Source organism: Chiloscyllium punctatum, chromosome 25 (genome assembly GCF_047496795.1).
Source record: "Chiloscyllium punctatum isolate Juve2018m chromosome 25, sChiPun1.3, whole genome shotgun sequence".
Lineage (NCBI taxonomy): Eukaryota > Metazoa > Chordata > Chondrichthyes > Orectolobiformes > Hemiscylliidae > Chiloscyllium > Chiloscyllium punctatum.
The window spans coordinates 84819160-84844962 of NC_092763.1; the positions used below are offsets into that span (position 1 = coordinate 84819160).

At 43.7% G+C, this 25803-nt stretch overlaps 1 protein-coding gene across 5 annotated transcripts in view; it reads left to right on the forward strand.

Moving 5' to 3' along the window:
* Positions 1-25803, forward strand: part of fgf13a (fibroblast growth factor 13a) — a 756986-nt gene that overhangs the window by 566093 nt on the left and 165090 nt on the right. For all 5 annotated transcript variants that reach the window (XM_072595622.1, XM_072595626.1, XM_072595623.1 and 2 more), the window contains one exon: positions 14499-14602. In XM_072595622.1, coding sequence (XP_072451723.1) covers positions 14499-14602 — 104 coding nt within the window. The remainder of the gene's footprint in view (positions 1-14498; positions 14603-25803) is intronic.

Sequence of the window (25803 nt, forward strand, 5' to 3'; positions counted from 1 at the left end):
AGATGTAGGAGAAGAAGTAGGCCATTCAGCCCATCAAATCTGCTCCCTAATCGATCATAGCTAATATGTTCCTCAACCCCATTCTCCTGCCTTCTCCCCATGACCCTTGATCCCCTTACTAATCAAGACCTATCTGTTTCTGTCATAAATATATGCTGAACTGTTAGTCCAAAGACCCAGCTAATGTTCTGGGTTCAAATCTTACTGTGACAGATGATGGAATTTCAACCCAATAAAAGTCTGGAATTGAAAGTCTAATGATGACCGTGAATCAGTTGTTGAATGTCAGGGAGATACCCAGCTATGTCACTAATGCCCTTCAGAGAAAGGAATCTGTCATCCTCACCTGGTCTGGCCTACATGTGAATCCAGAGCAATGTGATTTGACTCTTAGCTGCCCTCTGGGCAATTAGGGACAGGAATAAATGTCGGCCTGGCCAGTGACATTCTCATCCTGTGAATGAATATAAAAAGCAGACGTGCACAAGTAGAAATGTATTCCAGAGAATGAAGTATGAAATTAAATTGTGAACAGAATAACAAGAAACAAATCCTGGTGTTCAATAACCCTTTGAGATCCCTGGGCTGCAGGCCTGGATCCATTCTCTCTCAGTGGTCTTTGGATAAAAGAAAGATGGAAGCCTCAGAATTTCCAAGTGAGGTTGTGGCTGATTCCAGACGGTCTGTTCTGTGAAGATGAAACTGAATTAGTCACCTTCACCTTTCCTGAGTTGACTGGCTGTGAGCCAGCATTCCTGGTTTCAGGAATGGTTCCCACTTTTCCTGATGGCTTCCCAACTGCCCTGTCTCTGTCTGTACCAAATACAGCTCAGGAGTCTAGTGTCAGACACCAGACTCTTTCACTAATACATTCTGAGAGAAAGTGAGGACTGCAGCTGCTGGAGAGTCAGAGTCGAGAGTGTGGCATTGGAAAAGCACAGCAGGTCAGGCAGCATCCGAGGAGCAGGAGAGTTGGTGGTTTGGGAATTCCTGATGAAGGGCTTCTGCCCAAAACGTCGACTCTCCTGCTCCTTGGATGCTGCCTGATCTGCTGTGCTTTTCCAGTGCCACACTTTTTAACACTAACACATTCTAGACTAGTCTCTTCTGTCTTACTGATATCAGTCATGTGATCAGTTTCATGATTACAATTTATGTGAATCTTACGAAATCACAAGGCATGCTGTTTCTGTATAATTTTAATCAATACACTGATCGAACTCTGCAGATTTCATAGATACATAGATAATGAAGCTCCAGTTAATTGTAGTAGATGCATGGATAATGAGGCTCCAGGTTATTCTAATGGATATATAGTTAGTGAAGTTTGAGCTAATTCTAATTGATACAGAGATAATGGAACTCCAGGCAATTCTAATAGATTAACAGAAAGTAAAGCTCGAGGTATCTTTAATGGATATAAAAATAGTGGAACTCCAGGTAATTTTAAAATATATACAGATAGTAGAGCTGTAAGTAACCTTAATAGATATGCAGAGAATGAAACTTTGGGGAACTTTATCACATATATAGATAATGGAGCTCTTGAAATTTTTAATGGATACATAGATAGTAGAGCTCTAGGCAATATTAATAGTTATTCAGATAATGAACCTCTAGGTAGCTTCAATAGATATGGAGATAGTGCTCCTTTAAGTAATACAATAAGTACATAGACAGTCCATCTCTCGGGGATTTTAATACATACACAGATGCTAAAGCTCTCGATATTTTAATAGATATACAAAGAGTACAGCTGCACGTAATTTTAATAAGTACATGGATAGTAAAGTGCTAGGTGATTTTAATAGTTTTTAGATAATCAACCTCAAAGTAACTTAGAAATATAGAGAAAGTGGTCCTCCAAGTAATTCTGATAGATACAGAGATAATGGAGCTGTAGGTAATTTTAATAAATGCACAGAAAATGAAGCTTTCAATACTTTAATACCATATACACTCGAGTAATAGTCAAATACTTTTGACTATTTTTTGAGGTTAAATCTATGGGCCGACTATTACATGGATACCTTGATTTGAGTGGCTAAACTTCATGCCCTTCAAATTTAATATCATCATTAGCAGAAGCCCAATTAATCTCTAAATGAATAAAGAAAAAAAACACAATGAATTATGGTAATTCTGAAAACCCGGAGCAAAGCACAACAGCTGGACTGGAAGACATGGAACAGAGCAGGATGACAGACAGATTGGAAACCTGAGCTGAAAATGTGTTGCTGGAAAAGCGCAGCAGGTCAGGCAGCATCCAAGGAGCAGGAGAATCGATGTTTCGGGCAAAGCCCTTCTTCCCTGCAGATTGGAAACCTGGACCAGAGTGCAACGACCAGCACACTGACTCATAAATGTTGACCTATGAAGAGCTAGTGTTGACTTTTACATGAGATACATAGAAAACTCCAGAATTTTGGCCAAAAATAGGGGGTCAACTTTTACATGAGATTGACTATTACTAGAGTATATATGCTAGTCATACAAAGAGAGGAACTCGAGGTACTTTTGGAATCATAGAAAACAGGAGCAGGAGTAGTCCATTCAGCCCTTTCAGTGTGTTCTGCCATTCAGTATGATCATCCAAATCAGTCCCCTCTTCCTGCTTTCTCCCATATCATTTGATCCCTTTAGTCCTAAGAACTATTTTGACATCTTTTTTGACAGTCTCACCACTTTCTGGATGAAGAGATTTCACTTTGTCTCAGTTCTAAATGGTCTAACCTGTATCCTTAGACTGTAATCCCTGGTTCTTCACTCCACTGTCATTGGGACCCTCCCTCTTGCATCAGCCCTGTCTCGTCCTGTTAGAATTTCATAGATGTAATGAGGACCTCTCTCACTCAATTCAACTTGAGTATACATATTGTAAATAATCCAGGTTTTCCCCACGTCTCAGTTGCACTATTCCACGAATTCACCTGGTAAACCTTTGCACTCCCTCAATGGCCAGAATATTTTGCACAAAACTTCGCATAATTCTGCAGGTGTGGTCTCACCAAAGCCCTGTACAGCTGCAGTAAGACATCCCTGCCCCTGTACTCGAACCCTCCCACTATACAGTCCAACATATCATTTGCCTTCTTCACTGCATGTTGCACCTACCTGCTTACCTTTAGTGACTGGTGTACAAGGGTACCTAGGTCTTGTTATGCTTTCCCCTTTCCTAATCTGTTGCCATTCTGATAACAAGTTACCTTCCTGTTTTGTTACCAAAGTAGTTGACCCCACATTTATCCACATTATACTGCATCTGCCAAATATTTATCCACTCACCCAGCCTGTCCAAATCACACTGAGGCATCGCTACATCCTCCTCACAGCTCACTGTCCCACCCAGCTTTCTGCAAACTTAGACATATAACATATAGTTTCCTCATCTAAACCATTACTGTATTGTGAATAGCTGGGGTTTGAATAAAGACACAGATAATGGAGCTTTAATGTGGTTTGGTCTCCATCAAGAGATTACAATGCAGCTTTATAAACCTTTTCTGGAAGCATGTGTCATCATGAGTTAGTCTGTGCAAAAACCACAGCCAGGCATTTTTATTTCTGGCAACCATTCGGAGAGACCACAATAATCACATTTTTAAATTTACTTTCAAAGAATTAACATTGAGTGGAGGCTCGTTCTTGAGAGTTGAGGATATGATTAGATTAGATTCCCTACAGTATGGAAACAGGCCCTTCAGCCCAACAAGTCCACACCGACCCTCCGAAGAGTAACCCACCCAGATCCAATCTCCTACCCTATATTTATCCCGACTTGGTAAATTTAACATGGCTAATTCACCTGACCTGTACATCCTTGGATTGTGGGAGGATATCGGAGTACCCGGAGGAAACCCACACAGACACGGGGAAAATGTGCAAACTGCACACAGACAGTTGCCCAAGGCTGGAATCGAACCTGGTGCTGTGAGGCACCATGCCACCCTGGTGATGTCATCATCGTTATGGAGAAACAGGCTCTTTAACTCAACAAGTCCACATGACTCTCTGAAGAGTATCCTACCCAAACCCATTCCCCTACATATACCCCTAACTAACACATCCCTGAGCACTATGGCCAATTCGCCTAACCCGTATATCTTTGGACTGTGGATGTAAACCAGAGCTCCCAGAGGAAACCCACGCAGACACGGGGAGAATATGCAGTTGCCTGAGGCTGGAATTGAATCCAGGACTCTGTTGCTGTGAGGCAGTAGTGCTAATCAGGACAAGAAAAAAATCCCACTTCATAATCCATTAAAGGCTGCGGCACATGAAGAAATTCCAAAACAAAGTTCTGCAGATGCTGGAGATCTGTCATGTAAACAGAAAGTGCTAGAAAAAATCTGGGGGGCTCTGTGAAAATAGAAATTAAATTGATCTTTCAGGTCTGTGACATTTCTTCAGACCTGGAGAGAAGGACCGACTGGCAATCAATTTATTCCAAATTTTATTATCCATTTGAAAACTTCTTGTGGGTGCATTGTTCATTAAAAATCACAACCTCCCAGACAACTGACAACAAAGAAGGAAAGCTCCATATAAACAGTGAAACAGTGTCAAGTCCCATTGTGTTATGGATAGCCAAATCTTATCTGCAAGTGCTCAGAAATGGCCCTTCTCAGTGAGCAGGTGGAGAGGTGGATTAGAAACTATCCGGGAGCGGGGGGGGGTCTGTCCTGCAGACCCAGGGAGCAATGGATATAGACAATCATTCAGGCTGTGATACTGTTACACCAAAGGCACTGTCATCTTGAGTTTGCCCCTGTTTCTGTGATCTCCAGGGGCAGAGTCAAGCTGTTTGCTCACACTGACACAGGGAGAATGCTGCCCCCTGAAGGCCACCTCAGAGGAGCACTGGACCAGTTATGACCCAGTCCAGAGAGCTCGCTGCACCTCCAGAGGGAATGCCATCGCCAGGAGTGAATGTGCCACAACATTGGAGATGCAGCCTGGAGAGAGTGCTGACCTACTGCAAGGAGGTCCAGAAGGAACACTGCACTGTCAGAGGGCCAGCAAGGAGGCAATTCCAAAGCAGTGGAAAGCCAATGCAAGAGGGTGCCCCATTCTGCTGGAAATCAGCCCTGTGGGAATTCTGCCATCGCATTTATACAGCATTTCATGAGCACAGAGTATTCCAATGCATTTTGCACCCAACTATTGATTTGTTGCAGTGTAGAGACTGGTGGAATGAGAAAACGTAACAGTTTGCACACAAACAGATGACACAAACAACAGCATGATATCTGAACAGACCATCTGTTTCAAGGACAAACATTGGCCAGGAGACTGGTGAGAACTTTGCTGTGATTGCACAAATGATTTTTTATCGTGTGACGTGAAAGAGCAGGAGGAGATACTAAATTTCTACAGGATGCCTATCTGACTGCTGTAGGTGGGTCATAATGAAGAAGGAATAGACTGAAGAACACATGGACTCACCAGACTGAAGATTGAGAAGAATGAAACTTGTTTTTTTCTGGAAAAAAAAAGACTAAGAGACCATCTGACAGAATTCTTGGTTTTGAAATTCCACCCCAGTGTTCATACGTCTCTGGTCTCACCTCTGCTGATCTCTGTTGATCTCTGTTGATCTCTGTGATCCCCACTAGCTCTACCACCCCTTGGATGTCCTATTGTCCTCCATTTCTGTGATTTCTTGTCGGTCCCCAATTTTAGGTTCTCTACCATTGGTGGCTGCATTCCCAGCTCCATAGGACTTTTTCTAGAATGCTCCTTAAAACATTCCTCTTTGGCCAAACTTCTGGTCACCAGTCCCTAATAATATTTATACCGCCTTGTACCTGATTCTCTGTCCATGCACTCCAACAAGACTGTTGTGGTGCTGACATTGCTGTTGGGTGCCCTTGACTGATCTCTTTTAGTTTTATCCATCCATGGGATGTGGGTGTCACTGGCTGGCCCAGTAATTGTTATCCATCCCTAATGACCTTTAAGAAGGTGATGGTGAGATGCCGTCTTGAACCACTGCAGTCCTTTGGGTGTAGGGTCACCACAATAGGAAGGGAATTCTGGGGTTTTCACCCAGCAATAGTGAAGGAACGCGATGCACTGTTCCTCTTGTTTGTTCCTCCATTTTTCATTTCATTCATCTTTCTCATTGGCCCATTTCCCCCACACCCACTTTGCTTCACTTGTTACACTCCTTCATTGTCCAGCTCATAGCTTCCAGCTCCTGAATGAGGCAGTGAGGGTCAAACCTTAGTAGATAGCTCAATAACCCCCTCCTTCCCCAAAATCCTGTGTTGCTGAGGAATTGTTTATGGATAGGAATGCTTGGCTTTGGTCCCAGAGTAAGCCCACTTATTGTCAAGGACTGGCTCAAGTATTAAGCCATGCTCAGTTATAATTCCACATTTTAAGGGTGGCGTGTCACACCGTAATGTGAATCAGATGAATTCTGTAGTCTAAAAGGCAATGATTGTGTTGTAAATGAAATGATAGAAATGGAGGCTTTGTGGGATACCTTAGATCAGAAGATTCTAGAAAGATCATGCATGAGCAGATTTGTTAAGTGGTTCATCAGATCAGCCTTTGCAAATGAAAAGTTGGTTCCAGGTTTCTTGGCACAGAGAACTCTTACAAATTGGTACCTACTGAGCAAAGATAATACAATACAATACAGCACGGGAACTGGCCCTTCAACTGGAGAATCTGAAAGGGCTGAAGGTGGAAGAATCGCCTGGACCATAGAGTCATAGAGATGTACAGCACGGAAATAGACCCTTCGGTCCAACATGTCCATGCCGACCAGATATCCCAACCCAATCTAGTCCCACCTGCCAGCACCCAACCCATATCCTTCCAAACCCTTCCTATTCATATACAGATAGACTATATCCCCGAATTCTGAAGGAGATAGCTGAGGAGATTGTAGAGGCATTGGTGGTGATCTTTCAGGAATCACTGGAGTCAGGAAGATCCCAGGGGACTGAAAATTGGCTCATCTAACACCCAGGTTTAAGAAGGGATGGAGGCAGAAGACAAGAAACTATTGGGTGGTTAGCCTGACCTCAGCCATTGGTAAGATTTTAGAATCCATTATTCAGGATGATAGTGCAGAGTACTTGGAAGTGCATGGTAAAATAGAGCTGAGTCAGCACGGCTTCATCAAGGGGAGGGCATGCCCGACAAATCTGTTAGAATTCTTTGAGGTGGTAATGAACAAGTTAGACAAAGGTGAACCAGTGCACGTGATCTATTTAGATTTCCAGATGGCCTTTAACAAAGTGCCACACAGAAGCTGCTAAATAAGATAAGAATCCATAGTAAAAACCGAAAGAGCAGCAGATGCTGTAAATCAGAAACAAAAACAGAAATTGCTGGAAAAGCTCAGCAGGTCTGGCAGCATCTGTGGAGAGAAATCAGAGTTAACATTTCAAATCCAGGTCGGGTTCTGAGGAAATTGCCACCGGACCTGAAACATTGACTCTGATTTTTCTGCACAGATGCTGCCAGACCTGCTGAGCTTTTCCAGCAATTCCTATTTTTGTTTAAGAGCCCATAGTGTTATGGGCAAACAACTGATGTGACAGGGGATTGGCCAACTAATAGAGGGATAAAGGGGTTTTTTTCAGGATGGCAATTAGAGTTCTACAGGGGTCCATGTTGGATCCACAACTATTCACGTTATACATTAACAATCTGGGTGAAGAAACTGAGGACATTGTTGCTATGTTTGCAGATGACACAACGGTATGTGGAGGGATGGGCAGTGTTGAGGAAGCAGGGAGGTTGCAGAAGGACTTGGACAAGCTGGGAGAGTGGACAAAGAAGTGGCAGATTGTAGGAAGAATAGAAGTATAGATTATTTTCTAACTGGGAAAAGGCTTTAGAAATCTGAAGCTCAAAGGGACTTGGGAGTCCTAGTTCAGGATTCTCTTAAGGTTAACATGCAGATTCAGTTGGCAGTTAGGAAGGCAAATGCAATGTCATCATTCATTTTGAGAGGGTTAGATTATAAGAGCAGAGATGTCCTGCTGAGGCTGTATAAAGCTGTGATCAGACCGCATTTGAAATACTATGAGTAACATTGGGCTTTGTATCTAAGGTAGGATGTGCTGACATTGGAATGGGTCCATAGGAGGTTTACAAGGTGATCCCAGGGATGAAGGGCTTGTCATATGAGGAGTGGTTGTGGACTCTGGGTATGTACTTGATGGAGTTCAGGTGAAATGTTAAAAGATTAAATGGGAATATCTCTCTGGACATTAATGTAATATTAAAGAGTTAAACTGCACTGAGTGAACATTCTGGAAGTAGGTGGGGACGACAGTCAGGCAGGAATGCGAATGACCCCCATTCCATTTAGACAGTCATTTACAACTACACCCCTGCTATTATCAAATTAAACTATAATTCAATCTCTTCCATTCAGAAATGCTTTCATAGCCATCCCCCGAATCTAGGTATATCACACCTGCATTGTCTTGGGGAATCACTGAGTCAGGAAATCATTTGCATAACAATTCCCCAGGATTAGGGCATTTACATTTACATTATCTCCAAGGATGATCTCATCCTACCATTGTATCTTGGGTAACATGGTTATGGGGTCAGTGGCCAGAGTATCTGTGAGCATTACCAATTGACCTGTATAAGGGGATTTAGATTAGATTCCCTACAGTGTGGAAACAGACCCAACCAGTCCACACCGACCCTCGGAAAAGTAACCCACCCAGACCCATTTCCCTCTGACTGATGCACCTAACACTACGGGCAATTTAGCATGGCCAATTCACCTGACCTGCACATCATTGGACTGTGGGAGGAAACCGGAGCACCCGGAGGAAACCCACGCAGACACGGAGAGAATGTGCAAACTCCACACAGAAAGTCACCCGAGGCTGGAATCGAACCTGGGACCCTGGTGCTGTGAGGCTGCCGTGCTAACCACTGAGTCACCATGCCACCCATAATGTGTTTTCTTTGTTCGGAGCCTCCTTTCACTCGACTTCACGCACCCGTGAGGAGGGTCAAAGGGGACCACCTAGCTTATACAGGCTTTAATAAACTTTGACTGGTGCGAATTGTATCTCATGTGTGAAACCCCAGGAAAAGAGCCTGATGCAGAGGATGAGGGGGATCTGATTGAAACTTACCGAATACTGAGAAGCCTGGATAGAGAAGATGTTTCCATCAGTAGGAGCGACTAGGACCCAAGGGCACTGCCTCAGGGTGAAGGGACGACCCTTTAGAACTGAGATGAAGAGGAATTTCTTCAGCCAGAGAGTGGTGACAATTGATTCATGGTCATTATTAGATTAATTCCAGACTTTCATTGAATTCAAATTCCGCCATCTGCCATGGCAGGATTTAAAGCCAGGCCTTGGGAGCATTACCTGGGTCTCTGGATGAACAATCCAGCGATAATACCACCTAGCCATCACCTCCCTGGAATTAAAAAATAGGATTGCAGTAGACACAATGCAGACTGAGGGGCACTTGAGAGACAGTGACAACAGAAACAGCTTCTCGTTATATGCACCTTCACTGTTGATAAATGTGTAAATATAAGTTTACCCAATTTTCTCTGACATTGTGCTGGAAAATTGGATGAGTTCCATTGAACATTTAATGAACATTTAAGGCTTCGCTCAGGGGTCAACTTGATTGAAACATATAAAATCCTTCGAGCTCTTGACAGAGTGGGTAAGGAGAGGATGCTCCCTGCCAGGAACAAATCTACAACAAGGGGTCACCATTTCAACACCAACTATGTCTGATCCTTCAGTGCAACAGGCAACTCTTGTCACTTCCTCTATTTATCTTTAAGGGGGACTAGTTTGTCAGTGCATACCTGTGTCCACAGGGTTGGCACAGATGGGTCATCTTAATCCACTTTGGATAATCACGTTGGAATGGATAACAAAATGTTGTCCAAAATGAGCAAACTTTTAGCAAGTTTCTTCGAGATACAAAATTCTCTCAAGTAACGTAAGTCTATCTAGAGAGAATGATTTTTCATCAGGAAGGGCATCCAAGGTTATGGGGAAAAGGCAGGAAAGTGGAATTGAGGATGATCAGATCAGCCATGATCTCATTCAATGGCACAGCAGACTTGATGGGTTGAATGGTCCACTTCTGCTCCTATGGATGAAGGTCTAATAGTAAGGCAAGTAGGTGAGGGGCTATGGTGTGAGTGAGTGCTCACTGTGGATTGAAGGGTTGAATTATAGGGGTGGGGGTGTAGACTGCAGCAATGTGAATGGGGAGTTATGATGTTTGTGATTCAGACCAGGAAGTTGGAGTTGTTCCAGGTCAGATGCTGGGGGTTGGTGGCAATGTCAGGGATCAGTCGGGTTGTGGTGGTGTTCATTACCCAGAGCTGAAAGCAGGTTTGAACCCCCTAACCTTTCCTGGATGGCTATTATGCTGAAGTGATTAGCAGCCCATCAAAATATTGAACATCAACTCATGTTATGGAGCTTTGGAGTGGGTCCCAGGCACCGGCTAATTGCCAAAATGAAATTTCAACTTCCCCAGTTTTGGGTTATCCATCCCATCCCAGTGTGTAACTCCAATGGATCTTTCAGAGACGCCTGACTCTGCATTGAAATTTGTGGGCTATTCTGAAATACTCAGGAGAGAGAGACAGCTATTGGACAGCCTACCACACTGTAATAGAAAACTGAAGGATGGGATGGTGATTTGGGGGCAGTGACAGGATTCCTCTGATCGCCTGTGGGATGTTGCCATGTGGGTTAATAGTGACAGAGGGAATACAGTGAAAGGGAGCAGAGTGGAATGAAAGAAGATAACATAGGAGCCTGGTCAGGGTTAATCTGATTTCTAAGAAAGGAGACAGGGAGAAATATGATCGATGAATGAATCACTGAGAGGTAACATGGCAACCAATTATCCCCAGAAGGCAGCAGAGAGATGGAAAGAAATATTAACTCAGAGAGGACGTTGTCTGGCAAGGAAACACAGAACCATTCTAATGATACCTTTTATTTAACAAAAACACCTGTGTTAAGGACAGAGGACGGAACCCAGACTCTGAAAGACAACCTTTTTCACCAGAAATATCTTTCTCCTCCTTGTAGCGAGCTATCAGGAGCTACTGGGGGGCTGAAGTTTCAAAATGATTCATTTCCAAGAGGCAATCAGTGACTTAAATCAAGCCTGTTTTTAAAGTGCTTTTTCAATCAAAGCAAATCAATGTTTGTGTTCATTTGAAATGATGAGAAAGGCTGTAACTGAAGTAATAGACAAAATATTTTTCTCGAGTCTGTTAAAAAATGAAATTTTATCTCCTCAATAGTTGTGTTCCACTCAGGCTCACGTGTTGTTGTGGGTTAGTTTCTGTGTCCCACGATGTAGTTACTTGATTCACATTCACCATCAACATATTTTCCAGGCTGTTCTTAGGTTCTCAATGTTTTCCAGGCTGTTTATCAGCTCCTCTGGTTCCTATCCATCACCCAATGTGTACCAACATGTGTTATATATTCCCTGGGAAGATAATGCACTGTGATCTTATTGCACAGACCCATTGGTGTTCCTTTTTATAAATTTGTTGCTCATTTTTGTAAGCTGTTCCAATAATCCTGGCATGAATAATCAACAGGAAATGCATTGTAATTAATATTTGTGGAGTTCGGCTGGAAGAGAGGAAACAAAAATTAGAAACTATTACTTGCTGAAATTGATGAGTCATGGAGCAGCCAGAAAATAATTAATTAACCTTTGTCTTTTTAGCCTAATTATTTCCTTCAATAAATATCGTGCTTTGCTTTTCTAGATTCGAATGCTGTGTATAAACTAATGAATACTGTCATCTGAAAAGCTTGCTATCTGTGAACTTAATTAAATACCAACTGTTGTGTTGGCAGAAGCTGAGCATTTTTAAAATAAACCTGAAGAAATTGGAACAATAAATTTGGGAAGAAGGAGCATTTCAAATCGGTCATGTCGTATTCAAGACTGGCTTGTGTTCATTTTGTGTCTTTCGAATCCTTGGGATGACCCAATGTAATTCACAGTCATTGAAATGCTTTTGACTTTTGCTTCCTGCTTTTTAATTCACTAATGAACAGCAGTGTCATTGGCTGGACCAGCATTTATTGCCTGTCCCTAGTTGCCCTTGAGAAAGTGGTAGTGAGCTGCCTTCTGGAACCACTGTAGTCTATGTGCTGTAGGTTGACCCACAATTCCAGGATTTTGGATGCTGACTTAGAAATGTATTTCCATTTCCTCAGTGTCACTAGGTCAACATCTTGGAATGCCCTCACTAACACTATAAATGCTGACTTTGCCAGTGATTATTTTGCCCCAAAAGAGATTTTTTTTAAAAAATGGACTCAGTGTCAATAAAGGAACAATGATATATTTCCAAGTCAGGATGATGAGTGACTTGGAGGAGAACTTGCAGGGGGTGGTTTTCCTATCTATCTGCACGCCTTCTGGATGGAAGTAGTCATGGGTTTGGAAGGTGCTGTCTGTGGATCTTTGGTGAATATCTGCAGTGCATCGTGTAGATAGTATACTCTGCTGTGACTGACCTTCGGGAGTGGATGCTGTGGATGTGGTGCCATCAAGCGAGGACTGCTTTGTCCTGGATGATGTCAAGCTTCTTGAGTGTTGTTGGAGCTGTACTCATCCACTCATCACTCCTGGATAATCAATATTGTCACTGAATTGCCAACTGGCAACATCCTGGGGGTTACCATTGATTAGAAACTAAACTGAACAGGTTATAAACGACCTGGATGAGGGCTTAGAAGGGTGGGTTAGTAAATTTGCGGACGACACTAAGGTCGGTGGAGTTGTGGATAGTGATGAAGGATGTAGTAGGTTGCAGAGAGACATAGATAGGATGCAGAGCTGGGCTGAGAAGTGGCAAATGGAGTTTAATGTGGACAAGTGTGAAGTGATACACTTTGGCCGGAGTAATCGGAATGCAAAGTACTGGGCTAATGGTAAGATTCTTGGGAGTGCAGATGAGCAGAGAGATCTTGGTGTCCAGGTACACAGATCCCTGAAAGTTGCCATCCAGATTGACAGGGTTGTTAAGAAGGCATACAGTGTTTTGGCCTTTATTAATACAGGGATTGAGTTCCGGAATCAGGAGGTTATGCTGCAGCTGTAGAAAGCTCTGGTGTGGCCGCACTTGGAGTATTGTGTACAGTTCTGGTCACCGCATTATAAGAAGGATGTGGAAGCTTTGGAAAGGGTGCAGAGGAGACTTACTAGGATGTTGCCTGGTATGAAAGGAATGTCTTACGAGGGAAAGGCTGAGGACCTTGAGGCTGTTCTCGTTAGAGAGAAGAAGGTTGAGAAGGTCACTTAATAGAGACATACAAGATAATCAGAGGGTTAGATAGGGTGGACAGGGAGAGCTTTTTCCAAGTATGGGAATGGCAAACACGAGGGGACACAACTTTAAAGTGAGGGGAGATAGATATAAGACAGATTTCAGAGGTAGTTTCTTTACTCAATGCTTTGCTTGCAACAGTAGTAGATTCGCCAAGTTTAAGTACATTTAAGTCGTCATTGGACAAGCATATGGACGTACATGGAATAGTGCAGGTTAGATGGGCTTCAGATTGGTATGACAGGTCGGCACAACATCGAGGGCTGAAGGGCCTGTACCTCACTGTAATGTTCTATGAACAAGCCAATGGCTACAAAATCAGGTCAGAGGCTGGGAATACTGCAGTGCGTAACTCACCTCCTGACTCCCTAAAGCCTGTCCACCATCTGCAAGGCACAAGTCAAGACTGCGATGGAGTACTCCTCACTCGCCTGGTAATAAATATGGCCCTGCCACCAATGCTGAAAGCCCATGAAATAATATAAAAATGTTAGAACAGTACAGCTGTGCAGGGGTTTCATCCAGCTGAAGTGATATTGTGTGGCTGAGCATATTCTGGTCACACTCCTTGCCTGTGCCTTTTAGATGATGGACAGACTTTGGGGAGTCAGGAAGTGAATTGTACAGCGTGTTGGCAACACAATAGCCCATCCTCGCAGAGCAATATCCCACGAATGGAAACAATCAAAATGACGGGATTATCTGTTTACAATGATATGGGTTGGGGGACAAAGGTTGATTCCAAGAAGCATTCCATCATTTTTCTTCAAACAATATCAGAAGACATTTTATATCCTCTGAGAGGCAAATGAGGATTCACTTTATTAAACAAAAAACATTAATAGAGTCACATTCCTTCAGCGCCAACCTGATTGATCAGCTCACCTGAGGGGAAATAAACTCCAAAGCTTCTGAGAGACAGCACATTCACACACAATTAACAATAACAAGGCTAACCACATGTCAGTCTTCCAGCCCATATTCCAGTCCCCTCAGACTGAATGGAACAGTTTCATTTTACGTGGCACTTCCGTAGGTTCCTTGTGTTGGTTTGTGCCCACTCAGAATTTGGTTTAACGCATATTTTTCTTGTGGCATGATGATCAGTTTAAGTTTGTGTCAAGTGTTTTTCAATCAAAGTTCTCTCTTCCCACAGCTTTGTTCAACCTCATACCAGTGGGCCTTCGTGTTGTCGCCATTCAGGGCGTGAAAACAGGACTGTACTTGGCAATGAATAACGAAGGTTACCTTTACACATCAGTAAGTACTGAACCCAAACAATGAAATGTGGTGCTTATGGTGTTGCACTTGTGAACTCATCCTGGGAGAATAATCTTCAATGCCCTTATTGGATACTGGGGCTTGCTGTGATATTCAGAGACTTCTGGTTTATCGGTTTGTTCCTGATAAGTTGGTACTTCCACACAGACTCAAAAGACAGTTTATTTGTCAAAATGTTAAAACAATGCAGTTGGTTTGCTGTTGCTTAAAGGCTCATTTCCAACATGATAACATCTTCCGACTTTCATGTTGTGCTATGGTAGGCTCAGTCCCTCTCCCTTAACCTTTAACACTTCAAGTGCTTGCCAATTGATGAGACATCTAGTGTTGCTGGTTTCTGCTGAATGATGGCACCATCAGAGAATAGGGCTAGCAGTCAAACATCCTGAAACCACACAATGAATGAAGTTATACCCGAGGCTGTCTTCATCAACAGTAACAGAAATGGTATTTTGACTAATTCCATGCCCACTTTGGAATGGACTCTACAATCATGTGGATCTAATTTTGACTGTAAATGATCACTCACTCTTTGTGATTCTAACTCACTGGGATAATTCACTGGAAATTGGCCCCCACTCATCCCAGAATCATCACTACACTTGAGGATTTTATAAAGGACACAGAGTTCTCCAGTTTTCCTGATTTTCAGACCCAGATGGATCGAAGGTTTGGGCCAGTTTTCTAAATGAACAAGAGCATTCGTTTTTACATCGCGTTGGAAAGGGTTATAGCGATAGAATTTATAATCATCAAGAAAGAAATAAGTTGATTAGGGATAGTCAACACGATTTTGCGAAAGGTAGGTAGGGTCTCACAAACCTTATTGAGTTCTTTGAGAAGGTGACCAAACAGATGAATGAGGACAAAGTGGTTGATGTGGTGTATATGGATTTGAGTAAGGCATTTCATAAGGTTCCCCACGTTAGGCTATTGCATAAAATATGGAGGCATGGGATTGAGGGTGATTTAGTGGTTTGGATCAGAAATTGGCTAGCTGAAAGACGTTGGTAGTTGATGGGAAATATTAGTCCTGGAATTCAGTTACTAGTGGTGCACTGCAAGGAACTGTTTTGGTCCACTGCTGTTTGTCATTTTTATAAATGACCTGGATGAGGGCATAGAAGGATGGGTTAGTAAATTTACGGATAACACTAAGGTCGGTGGAGTTGTGGATAGTGACAAAGGTTACAGAGGGACATAGGTAAGCTGCAGAGCTGGGCTGAGAGGTGGCAAATGGAGTTTAATGCAGAAAAGTGTGAGGCAATTCACATTGGAAGGAGTAACAGGAATGCAGAGTACTGTACTGGGCAAATGATAGTGTAGATGACCAGAGAGATCTCTGTATCCGTGTACGTAGATCCCTGAATGTTGCCACCCGGTTGGTAGGGTTGTTAAGAAGGCATACAGTGTGTTAGCTTTTACTGGTAGAGGGCTTGAGTTCTGGAATCATGAGGTTATGCTGCAACTGTACAAAACTCTGGTGCGGCCTCACTTGCAGTATTGCGTACAGTTCTGGTCACCGCATTATAGGAAGGATGTGGAAGCTTTGGAAAGGATGCAGAGGAGATTTACCAGGATGTTGCCTGGTATGGAAGGAAGGTTTTATGAGGAAAGGCTGAGGGACTTGAGGCTGTTTTCATTAGAGAGAAGAAGGTTGAGAAGTGAGTTAATTGAGACATACAAGATAATTAGAGGTTTAGATAAGTTGGACAGTGAGAGCTTTTTTCTCAGATGGCAATGTAGGCATGAAGGGGCATAGCTTTAAATTTGAGGGGTGGTAGACATAGGACAGATGTCAGAGGTAGATAATTTACTCAGAGAGTAGTAGGGGCGTGGAATTCCCTGCCTCACCAACTTTAAGGGCATTTAAATGGTCATTGGATAGACATATGGTGAGAATGGAATAGTGTAGGTTAGATGGGCTTCAGATTGGTTCCACAGATCAGCACAACATCGAGGGTCGAAGGGCCTGTACTGTGCTGTAATGTTCTATGTTCTATAGGTCTTCAGACAGTGATCAACCTTTGACATGTAACTCAATTAAAACTCTAATTCCAATGCAAACTTCCGCTTACACATGCACACGGACAAAAGGACGGATGTAATCATGTATAAATAGAGGGGAAATTCTGCAAAGACAGTTCCCTCGTGTTTGTTCTCGGGTTATATTGTTGGGATGACCTGTCTGACTTGTCTGCTGAGCAGCATGTTGTTTTAGTCATCTTTCTCAGGATGCTTCTGCTGGTTGATAAGAGACACAAGGTGGCTGGTTCCCTTATCATGAAAAGGCTCAGGACACAACAACAGCTGAAGTAAAGATAAACTGAGTTTTCACTGCAGAAAACAGAGACACTTCTCTCTCCTTTTCTCTGTAAGTTGTTTCAAGTTGTTCAGTCATCTGAGAAACAGTCACTCAGTTTTGTCAGAAGGCAAAATAATGTCTGTCATTGATAGCTGGTCACTAGTTTGGAGTTTAATTTAGATACATTAAGCTTCAATCTGCAATTTGAGAGGGAGAGGGTACAATCGGAAGTGACAGTACTTCTGTTGAATAAAGGGAACTATGGAGCTATGAGGGAGGAGCTGGCCAAGGTTCAATGGTGCAATACCTTAGCAGGGATGACAGTGGAGGAACAATGGCGGATATTTCTGTGTTTAATGCAGAAGTTACAGGATCAGTTCATCCCTAAAAGGAAGAAAGATTCCAGGAGGAGGCATGGGTGGCCGTGGCTGATGAGGGAAGTTCAGAAACATATGAAGATAAAAGAGAATAAGTATAACATAGCAAAGATAAGTGGGAAAACTGAGGACTGGGAAGCTTTAAAAGAGCAACAGAGGATTACTAAGAAGGAAATATGCAGAGGGAAAATGAGGTACGAAGGTAAACTGGCCAATAATATAAAGGAGGATAGTAAAGGCTTTTTTAGGTATGTGAAAGGCAAAAAAATGGTTAGGACTAAAATTGGGCCCTTGAAGACATAAACAGGGGAATATATTACAGGGAACAAAGAAATGGCAGAAGAATTGAATTGGTACTTCAGATTGGTGTTCACTGGGGAAGACACAAGCAATCTCCCTGAGGTAACAGTGCCTGAAGGACCTGAACTGAAGGGAATTTATATTTGCCAGGAATTGGTGTTGGAGAGACTGTTAGGTCTGAGGGTTGATAAGTCCCCGGGGCCTGATGGTCTATATCCCAGGGTACTGAAGGAGGTGGCTCGGGAAATCGTGGCTGCGTTGGTGATTATTTTCCAGAGTTCGATAGATTTGGGGTCAGTTCCTGAGGATTGGAGGGTGGCTAATGTTATACCACTTTTTAAGAAAGGTGGGAGAGAGAAAGCAGGAAATTATAGACCAGTTAGTCTGACCTCAGTGGTGGAAAAGATGCTGGAGTCTATTATAAAGGAGTCTAGCCACAAGAGAGCAGGCTATTCTGGACCTAGTGCTTTGCAATGAACCAGACTCTATAAAAGATCTTAAAGTAAGGGAACCCTTAGGAAGTAGCGACCATAATATGGTAGAGTTCAGTCTGGAGTTTGAAAGGGAGAAGGCGAAATCTGATGTAATGGTGTTACAGTTGAAGAAAGGTAATTATGAGGGCATGAGAGAGGATCTGACTAAAATAGACTGGAAGCAGAGGCTAACCGGGAAGACACTAGAGCAAAAATGGCAGGAGTTTGTAGGTATAATTGAGGACACTGTACAGAGGTTCATTCCCAAGAAAAGAAAGATTAACCGGGGAGGGATTAGACAACCTTGGCTGACAAAGGAAGTCAGGAAATGTATTAAAGAAAAAGAGAGATCCTATAAAGTGGCTAAGAACAGTGGGAAATCAGAAGATTGGGAAGGATACAAAAGCAAACAGAGGATAACAAAGAGTGTAATAAGAAATGAGAGGATCAAATATGAAGGTAGGCTAGCCAGTAATATTAGAAATAATAGGAAAAGTTTCTTTCAGTACATAAGAAACAAACGACAGGCAAAAGTAGACATTGGGCCACTTCAAACTGATGCAGGGAGCCTAGTGATGGGAGATAAGGAAATAGCAGGAGAACTTAACAAGTACTTTGTGTCAGTTTTCACAGTGGAAGACAGGAGTAATATCCCAAAAATTAAAGGGTGTCACAGGGCTGAGTTGAGTATGGTTGCCATTACGAAAGAGATAGTGCTAGAAAAGTTAAAAAGTCTTAAAATTGATAAATCTCCTGGCCCCGATGGGATACACCCTAGAGTTCTGAGAGAGGTTGCTGAGGAAATAGCAGAGGCATTGGTTGAGATCTTTCAAGAGTCACTGGAGTCAGGAAAGGTCCCGGACGATTGGAAGATGGCTGTAGTAACCCCCTTGTTCAAGAAAGGATCAAGGCAAAAGATGGAAAATTATAGGCCAATCAGCTTAACCTCGGTTGTTGGTAAAATTCTAGAATCCATCATTAAGGATGAGGTTTCTAAATTCTTGGAAGAGCAGAGTCTGATTAGAACAAGTCAACATGGATTTAGTAAAGGGAGGTCATGCCTGACAAACCTGTTGGAATTTTTTGAAGAGGTAACAAGTAGGTTAGACCAGGGGAACCCAGTGGATGTGGTCTATCTGGACTTTCAAAAGGCCTTTGATAAGGTGCCACACGGGAGACTGCTGAGCAAGGTGAGGGCCCATGGTGTTCGAGGTGAGCTGCTGGGATGGATTGAGGATTGGCTATCTAACAGAAGGCAGAGAGTTGGGATAAAAGGTTCTTTTTCAGAATGGCAGCCGGTGACGAGCGGTGTCCCGCAGGGTTCGGTGCTGGGGCCACAGCTGTTCGCATTATATATTAATGATTTGGATGAGGGAACCGGGGGCATTCTAGCGAAGTTTGCCGATGATACAAAGTTAGGTAGACAGGCAGGTAGTACTGAGGAAGTGGGGAGGCTACAGAAGGATCTAGACAGGTTGGGAGAGTGGTCCAGGAAATGGCTGATGGAATTTAACGTGAGCAAGTGCAAGGTCTTGCACTTTGGCAAAAAGAATATAGGAATGGACTACTTTCTAAATGGTGAGAAACTTAATAAAGCCAAAGCACAAAGGGATCTGGGAGTGCTAGTCGAGGATTCTCTAAAGGTAAACATGCAGGTTGAGTCTGTGATTAAGAAAGCGAATGCAATGTTGTCTCTTATCTCAAGAGGGTTGGAATATAAAAGCAGAGATGTACTACTAAGACTTTATAAAGCTCTGGTTAGGCCCCATTTGGAGTACTGTGTCCAGTTTTGGTCCCCACACCTCAGGAAGGACATACTGGCACTGGAACGTGTCCAGCGGAGATTCACACGGATGATCCCTGGAATGACAGGTCTAGCATATGAGGAACGGCTGAGGATACTGGGATTGTATTCGTTGGAGTTTAGAAGATTAAGGGGAGATCTAATAGAGACGTACAAAATAATACATGGCTTTGAAAAGGTGGATGCTAGAAAATTGTTTCTGTTAGGCGAGGAGACTAGGACCCGTGGACACAGCCTTAGAATTAGAGGGGGTCATTTCAGAACGGAAATGCGGAGACATTTCTTCAGCCAGAGAGTGGTGGGCCTGTGGAATTCATTGCCACGGAGTGCAGTGGAAGCCGGGACGCTAAATGTCTTCAAGGCCGAGATTGATAGGTTCTTGTTGTCTAGAGGAATTAAGGGCTACGGGGAGAACGCTGGCAAGTGGAGCTGAAATGCGCATCAGCCATGATTGAATGGCGGAGTGGACTCGATGGGCCGAATGGCCTTACTTCCACTCCTATGTCTTATGGTCTTATGGTCTTATGATGAAATTACGGCACATCTGGATAGTAGTAACAGGATAGGTCAGAGTCAGCATGGATTTATGAAGGGGAAATCATGCTTGGCTAATCTTCTGGAATTTTTTGAGGATGTAACTCTGAAGATGGACGAGGGAGATCCAGTAGATGTAGTGTACCTGGACTTTCAGAAAGCTTTTGATAAAGTCCCACATAGGAGGTTAGTGAGTAAAATTAGGGCGCATGGTACTGGGGGCAAAGTACTAGATTGGATTGAAAATTGGTCGGCTGATAGGAAACAAAGAATAGTGATAAATGGCTCCATTTCGGAATGGCAGGCAGTGACCAGTGGGGTAACGCAGGGATCCGTGCTGGGACAGCAGCTTTTTACGATATATATTAATGATATAGAAGATGGTATCAGCAATAACATTAGCAAATTTGCTGATGATACAAAGCTGGGTGGCAGGGTGAAATGTGATGAGGATGTTAGGAGATTACAGAGTGACCTGGACAAGTTAGGTGAGTGGGCAGATGCATGGCAGATGCAGTTTAATGTGGATAAATGTATGGTTATCCACTTTAGTGGCAAGAACAGGATTGCAGATTACTACCTAAATGGAATCAATTTAGGTAAAGGGGCAGTACATAGCGATCTGGGTGTTCTTGTACACCAGTCAATGAAGGTAAGCATGCAGGTACAGCAGGTAGTGAAGAAGGCTAATAGGATGCTGGCCTTCATAACAAGAGGGATTGAGTATAGAAGCAAAGAGGTTCTTCTGCAGCTGTACAGGGCCCTTGTGACTCCACACCTGGAGTATTGTGCGCAGTTCTGGTCTTCAAATTTGAGGAAAGATATTCTGGCTATTCAGGGAGTGCAGCATAGGTTCACAAGGTCAATTCCTGGAATGGCAGGATTACCTTACACTGAAAGACTGGAGCGACTGGGCTTGTATACCCTTGAGTTTAGAAGACTGGGAGGGGATCTGATTGAGACATATAAGATTATGAAAGGATTGGAAACTCTGGCAGCAGGAAACATGTTTCCGCTGACGGGTGAGTGCCGAACCAGAGGACACAGCCTAAAAATACGGGGTAGACCATTTAGGACAGAGATGAGGAGAAACTTCTTCACTCAGAGAGTGGTGGCTGTGTGGAATGCTCTGCCCCAGAGGGCAGTGGAGGCCCAGTCTCTGGATTCATTTAAGAAAGAGTTGGATAGAGCTCTCAAGGATTGTGGAATCAAGGGTTATGGAGATAAGGCAGGAACAGGATACTGATTGAGGATGATCAGCCATGATCATATTGAATGGTGGTGCAGGCTTAAAAGGCTGAATGGCCTACTCCTGCACCTATTGACTATTGTCTATTGTCTATAAATGTGAGGTGCTGCATTTTGGGAAAGCAAATCTTAGCAAGACTTATATATTTAATGGCAAGGTCTGAGGGAGTGTTGCTGAACAAAGAGACCTTGGAGTGCAGGTTCATAGAACATAGAACATAGAACAGTACAGCACAGAACAGGCCCTTCAGCCCATGATGTTGTGCCAACCATTGATCCTCATGTATGCACCCTCAAAGTTCTGTGACCATATGCATGTCCAGTAGTCTCTTAAATGTCGCCAACGACTTTGCTTCCACAACTGCTGCTGGCAATGCATTCCATGCTCTCACAACTCTCTGTGTAAAGAACCCGCCTCTGACATCCCCTCTATATCTTCCTCCAACCAGCTTAAAACTGTGACCCCTCGTGTTAGCCATTTCTGCCCTGGAAAATAGTCTCTGGCTATCGACTCTATCTATGCCTCTCATTATCTTGTATACCTCAATTAGGTCCCCTCTCCTCCTCCTTTTCTCCAATGAAAAAAGTCCGAGCTCAGTCAACCTCTCTTCATAAGATAAGCCCTCCAGTCCAGGCAGCATCCTGGTAAACCTCCTCTGAACCCCCTCCAAAGTATCCACGTTTCCTATAATAGGGCGACTAGAACTGGACGCAGTATTCCAAATGCAGTCTCACCAAAGTTTTATAGAGCTGCAACAAGATCTCATGACTCTTAAATTCAATCCCCCTGGTAATGAAAGCCAAAACACCATATGCTTTCTTAACAACCCTGTCCACTTGGGTGGCCATTTTAAGGGATCTATGTACCTGCACCCCAAGATCCCTCTGTTCCTCCACACTGCCAAGAATCCTATCCTTAATCCTGTACTCAGCTTTCAAATTCGACCTTCCAAAATGCATCACCTCGCATTTATCCAGGTTGAACTCCATCTGCCAACTTTCAGCCCATCTCTGCATCCTGTCAATATCCTGCTGAAGCCTACAACAGCCCTCTATACTGTCAACGACACCTCCAACCTTTGTGTCATCTGCAAACTTGCTGACCCATCCTTCAATCCCCTCATCCAAGTCATTAATAAAAATTACAAACAGTAAAGGCCCAAGGACAGAGCCCTGTGGAATACCACTCACCACTGACTTCCAGGCAGAATATTTTCCTTCTTCTACCACTCGCTGTCTTCTGTTGGCCAGCCAATTCTGTATCCAGACAGCTATGTTCCCCTGAATCCCATTCCTCCTGACCTTCTGAATGAGCCTACCATGGGGAACCTTATCAAATGCCTTGTTAAAGTCCATTTACACCACATCCACAGCTCGACCCTCATCAACTTTTCTAGTCACATCCTCAAAGAACTCGATAAGGTTTGTGAGGCTGACCTGCCCCTCACAAAGCCGTGTTGACTGCATTTAATCAAGCCATGCTCTTCCAGATGGTCATAAATCCTATCCCTCAGAATCCTTTCTAACACCTTGCAGATGACAGACGTGAGACTTACTGGTCTGTAATTGCCAGGGATTTCCCTATTTCCTTTCTTGAAGAGAGGAATTACATTTGCCTCTCTCCAGTCCTCAGGTACAACTTTCAAGGCAATTTGAATCAAGATAATGGACTTCAGCACCACTCCTCTTCCACCTGGTGCCCACTGTTTATGGAGAATGTGAGGACTGCAGATGCTGGAGAGTCAGAGTCTGAGATTTTCCTGCACACCCACCCATCTCATCTACTTGTCCGTTGCTCTTGATAGAGGGAGAAAGCCAACTCATGGAGCATTTCAGGGAACGCCTCTAGGACACCCGGACCAACCAACCTCACCACCCTGTGGCTGACCACTTCAACTCCCCCTCCAACTCCACCTGGGACATGCAAGTCCTGGGCCTCCTCCATCGTCAAATCAAAGCCACCTGAGAACTGGAGGAAAAATGCCTCATCTTCCACCTTGGGACCCTCTAACCATACGGCATCAATATGAACTTCATCAGTTTCCAAATCTCCCCTCTCCCCCACCTCATCCCAGGTCCAACCCTCCAACTTGGCACTGTCATCTTGACCTGTCCTACCTGTCTATCTTCCTTCCCACCTCTCTGCTCCATCCTCCCAATGACCTACCACAATGGCCTCCCACCTGCATCCACCTATCACCTACCCAGCTATCTTCCCCCTAGCCCCACACCCACCCTTCTATTTATCTCTCAGCTCCACCCCCCTACCCACATTTCTGTTGAAGGGCTTATGCCTGAAACGTCGACTCTCCTGCTCCTGAGATGCTACTTGACCTGCTGTGCTTTTCCAGCGCCACTTTTTTTGACTCTCACCCACTATTAATGGACAACCTGAAATGTGTTAGTGGATATCATGAGAGTTGCAGTTGTATCCTCGTGAGCAGGAGGTTCTCAGTCAGGTTCAGGAATCCCCTCCAGGCTGCCTACCAGACAGGGACATCCTTGGTGCGGCCCAGAGAGAGGGTCCTCCAATCCTCCCAGCCACGTCCACTGAGAAAACCAAGATCAGGAGCGTGAGCCTGATGAGAGAGCTATCAGGTATCCCAGATCAGCTCTCACAACATGGAAGGAAGCTGCCTCTTGTACAAGCGAGTGGAATACTGACTCCTTGAGATCACAGAAACACAAGCAACCAGAGAGTCTGGGAACAACTGCTCCAGCTTTTCATATTTTCTTATCTCATGTCATGTCAGAACACACGACTGGAGCAGGTGGGCTGTGAACCCATACCTCCTGGCTCAGAGGTAGTGACATTACCACTGCCCCACAATGACAACTTCACTGCTCCCCATTTATATTTTAAACATATTCTTTCCAGACCCACTCACCGAAATAATCAACAAAATAAGCAACAAATGGTGGAGGACTATCCACCATTGCCTGTTCTCTTCTGACTGTAATTAACCTGAATTACATGGTACATTAACAGAGGGTAAACCTCTACCTCGAGACCAGGAGACCTGGGTTTGAGTCCCACCTGCTCCAGTGATGTAGAATAATATCTCTGGAGCAACTCCTTCTCAACTGCATCTACTGTGCCACCACCTCTGCTGGGTCTGTCCAGCTGGTTGAGCAGAACATATCCAGGGACGGTGATATGGTAATGACAGGTTGGTTAGAAAACTTGGTTAGCGAGAAAAAGCGGGCAAACAGAATCTGTTGACCATTGAACCAAACAAGCTGGTGTGTGTCCACACAAGGGGCATGTCTGCCAACTGTCTATCCTTCTTCCACGGTTAGGTTCGTGCCCAAATGCCCTTGCAGAGATAGTATGTGGTGTATACCAATGCTTTCATTGCCTTTAGAGGGAGGTGGGTATCAGGGAGGGAGAGAGTGCTTTATCTCCCCCTCCAACTCCATTTTGATTTCTCCCATTACCGGGGCAGGTGGGCACCCTCCATAGACTGGGCAGCAGGAGTAAGAGATTCAGCCCCTCCAGTCTGCTCCGTTAGCTGATACGGTCAAAGCTGATAGGATTGCAAACTCCAATCCACATTCCTGCCCTTCACCTGATTACCTTTCATCCTCTGCTTACCAGGAATCTCTTACCTCAGTGACCCAGAGTGCTGTAGTGAATTGCCCTGAATTTGGAATGTCAAAGCCTGACATTTCAATTCATTTCGACAAATAGAAATTGATTTTGGATTTTCATACCTGATTCAAATTCTGAAAATCCAATCATTGTTACTTTGATTGCTGGTTACTCTCCAATGGAAATCTAAAAAAGTGTCACCAATTAAAACACAGGAGCTTATTTCTCCTGTGAAGCATGTCAAGTGATGAAAAGTGGATGTGAAACCATTTTACACACAGAACTAATTGGTATTTACATAACACAGTAGATGGCCTTGCAATTTATCTTGCAGTGTGACAGCTCTGTCTCTAGGGATTCCTTGCAGTTGTTATGTAATCGGGATAATTCATACCCAGTCTCTCCGTCTTCTGTCACCGTGGTTCACATCTTGCCAGTGAACATGAATCAGATCTCCATCAATACAACTCAGTATTCTTCTCTCTGAGAATACACCTCAGTCTATGTTCAAATCTTTTCGTAAAGGAGATTACCTGTTAGGCTGATC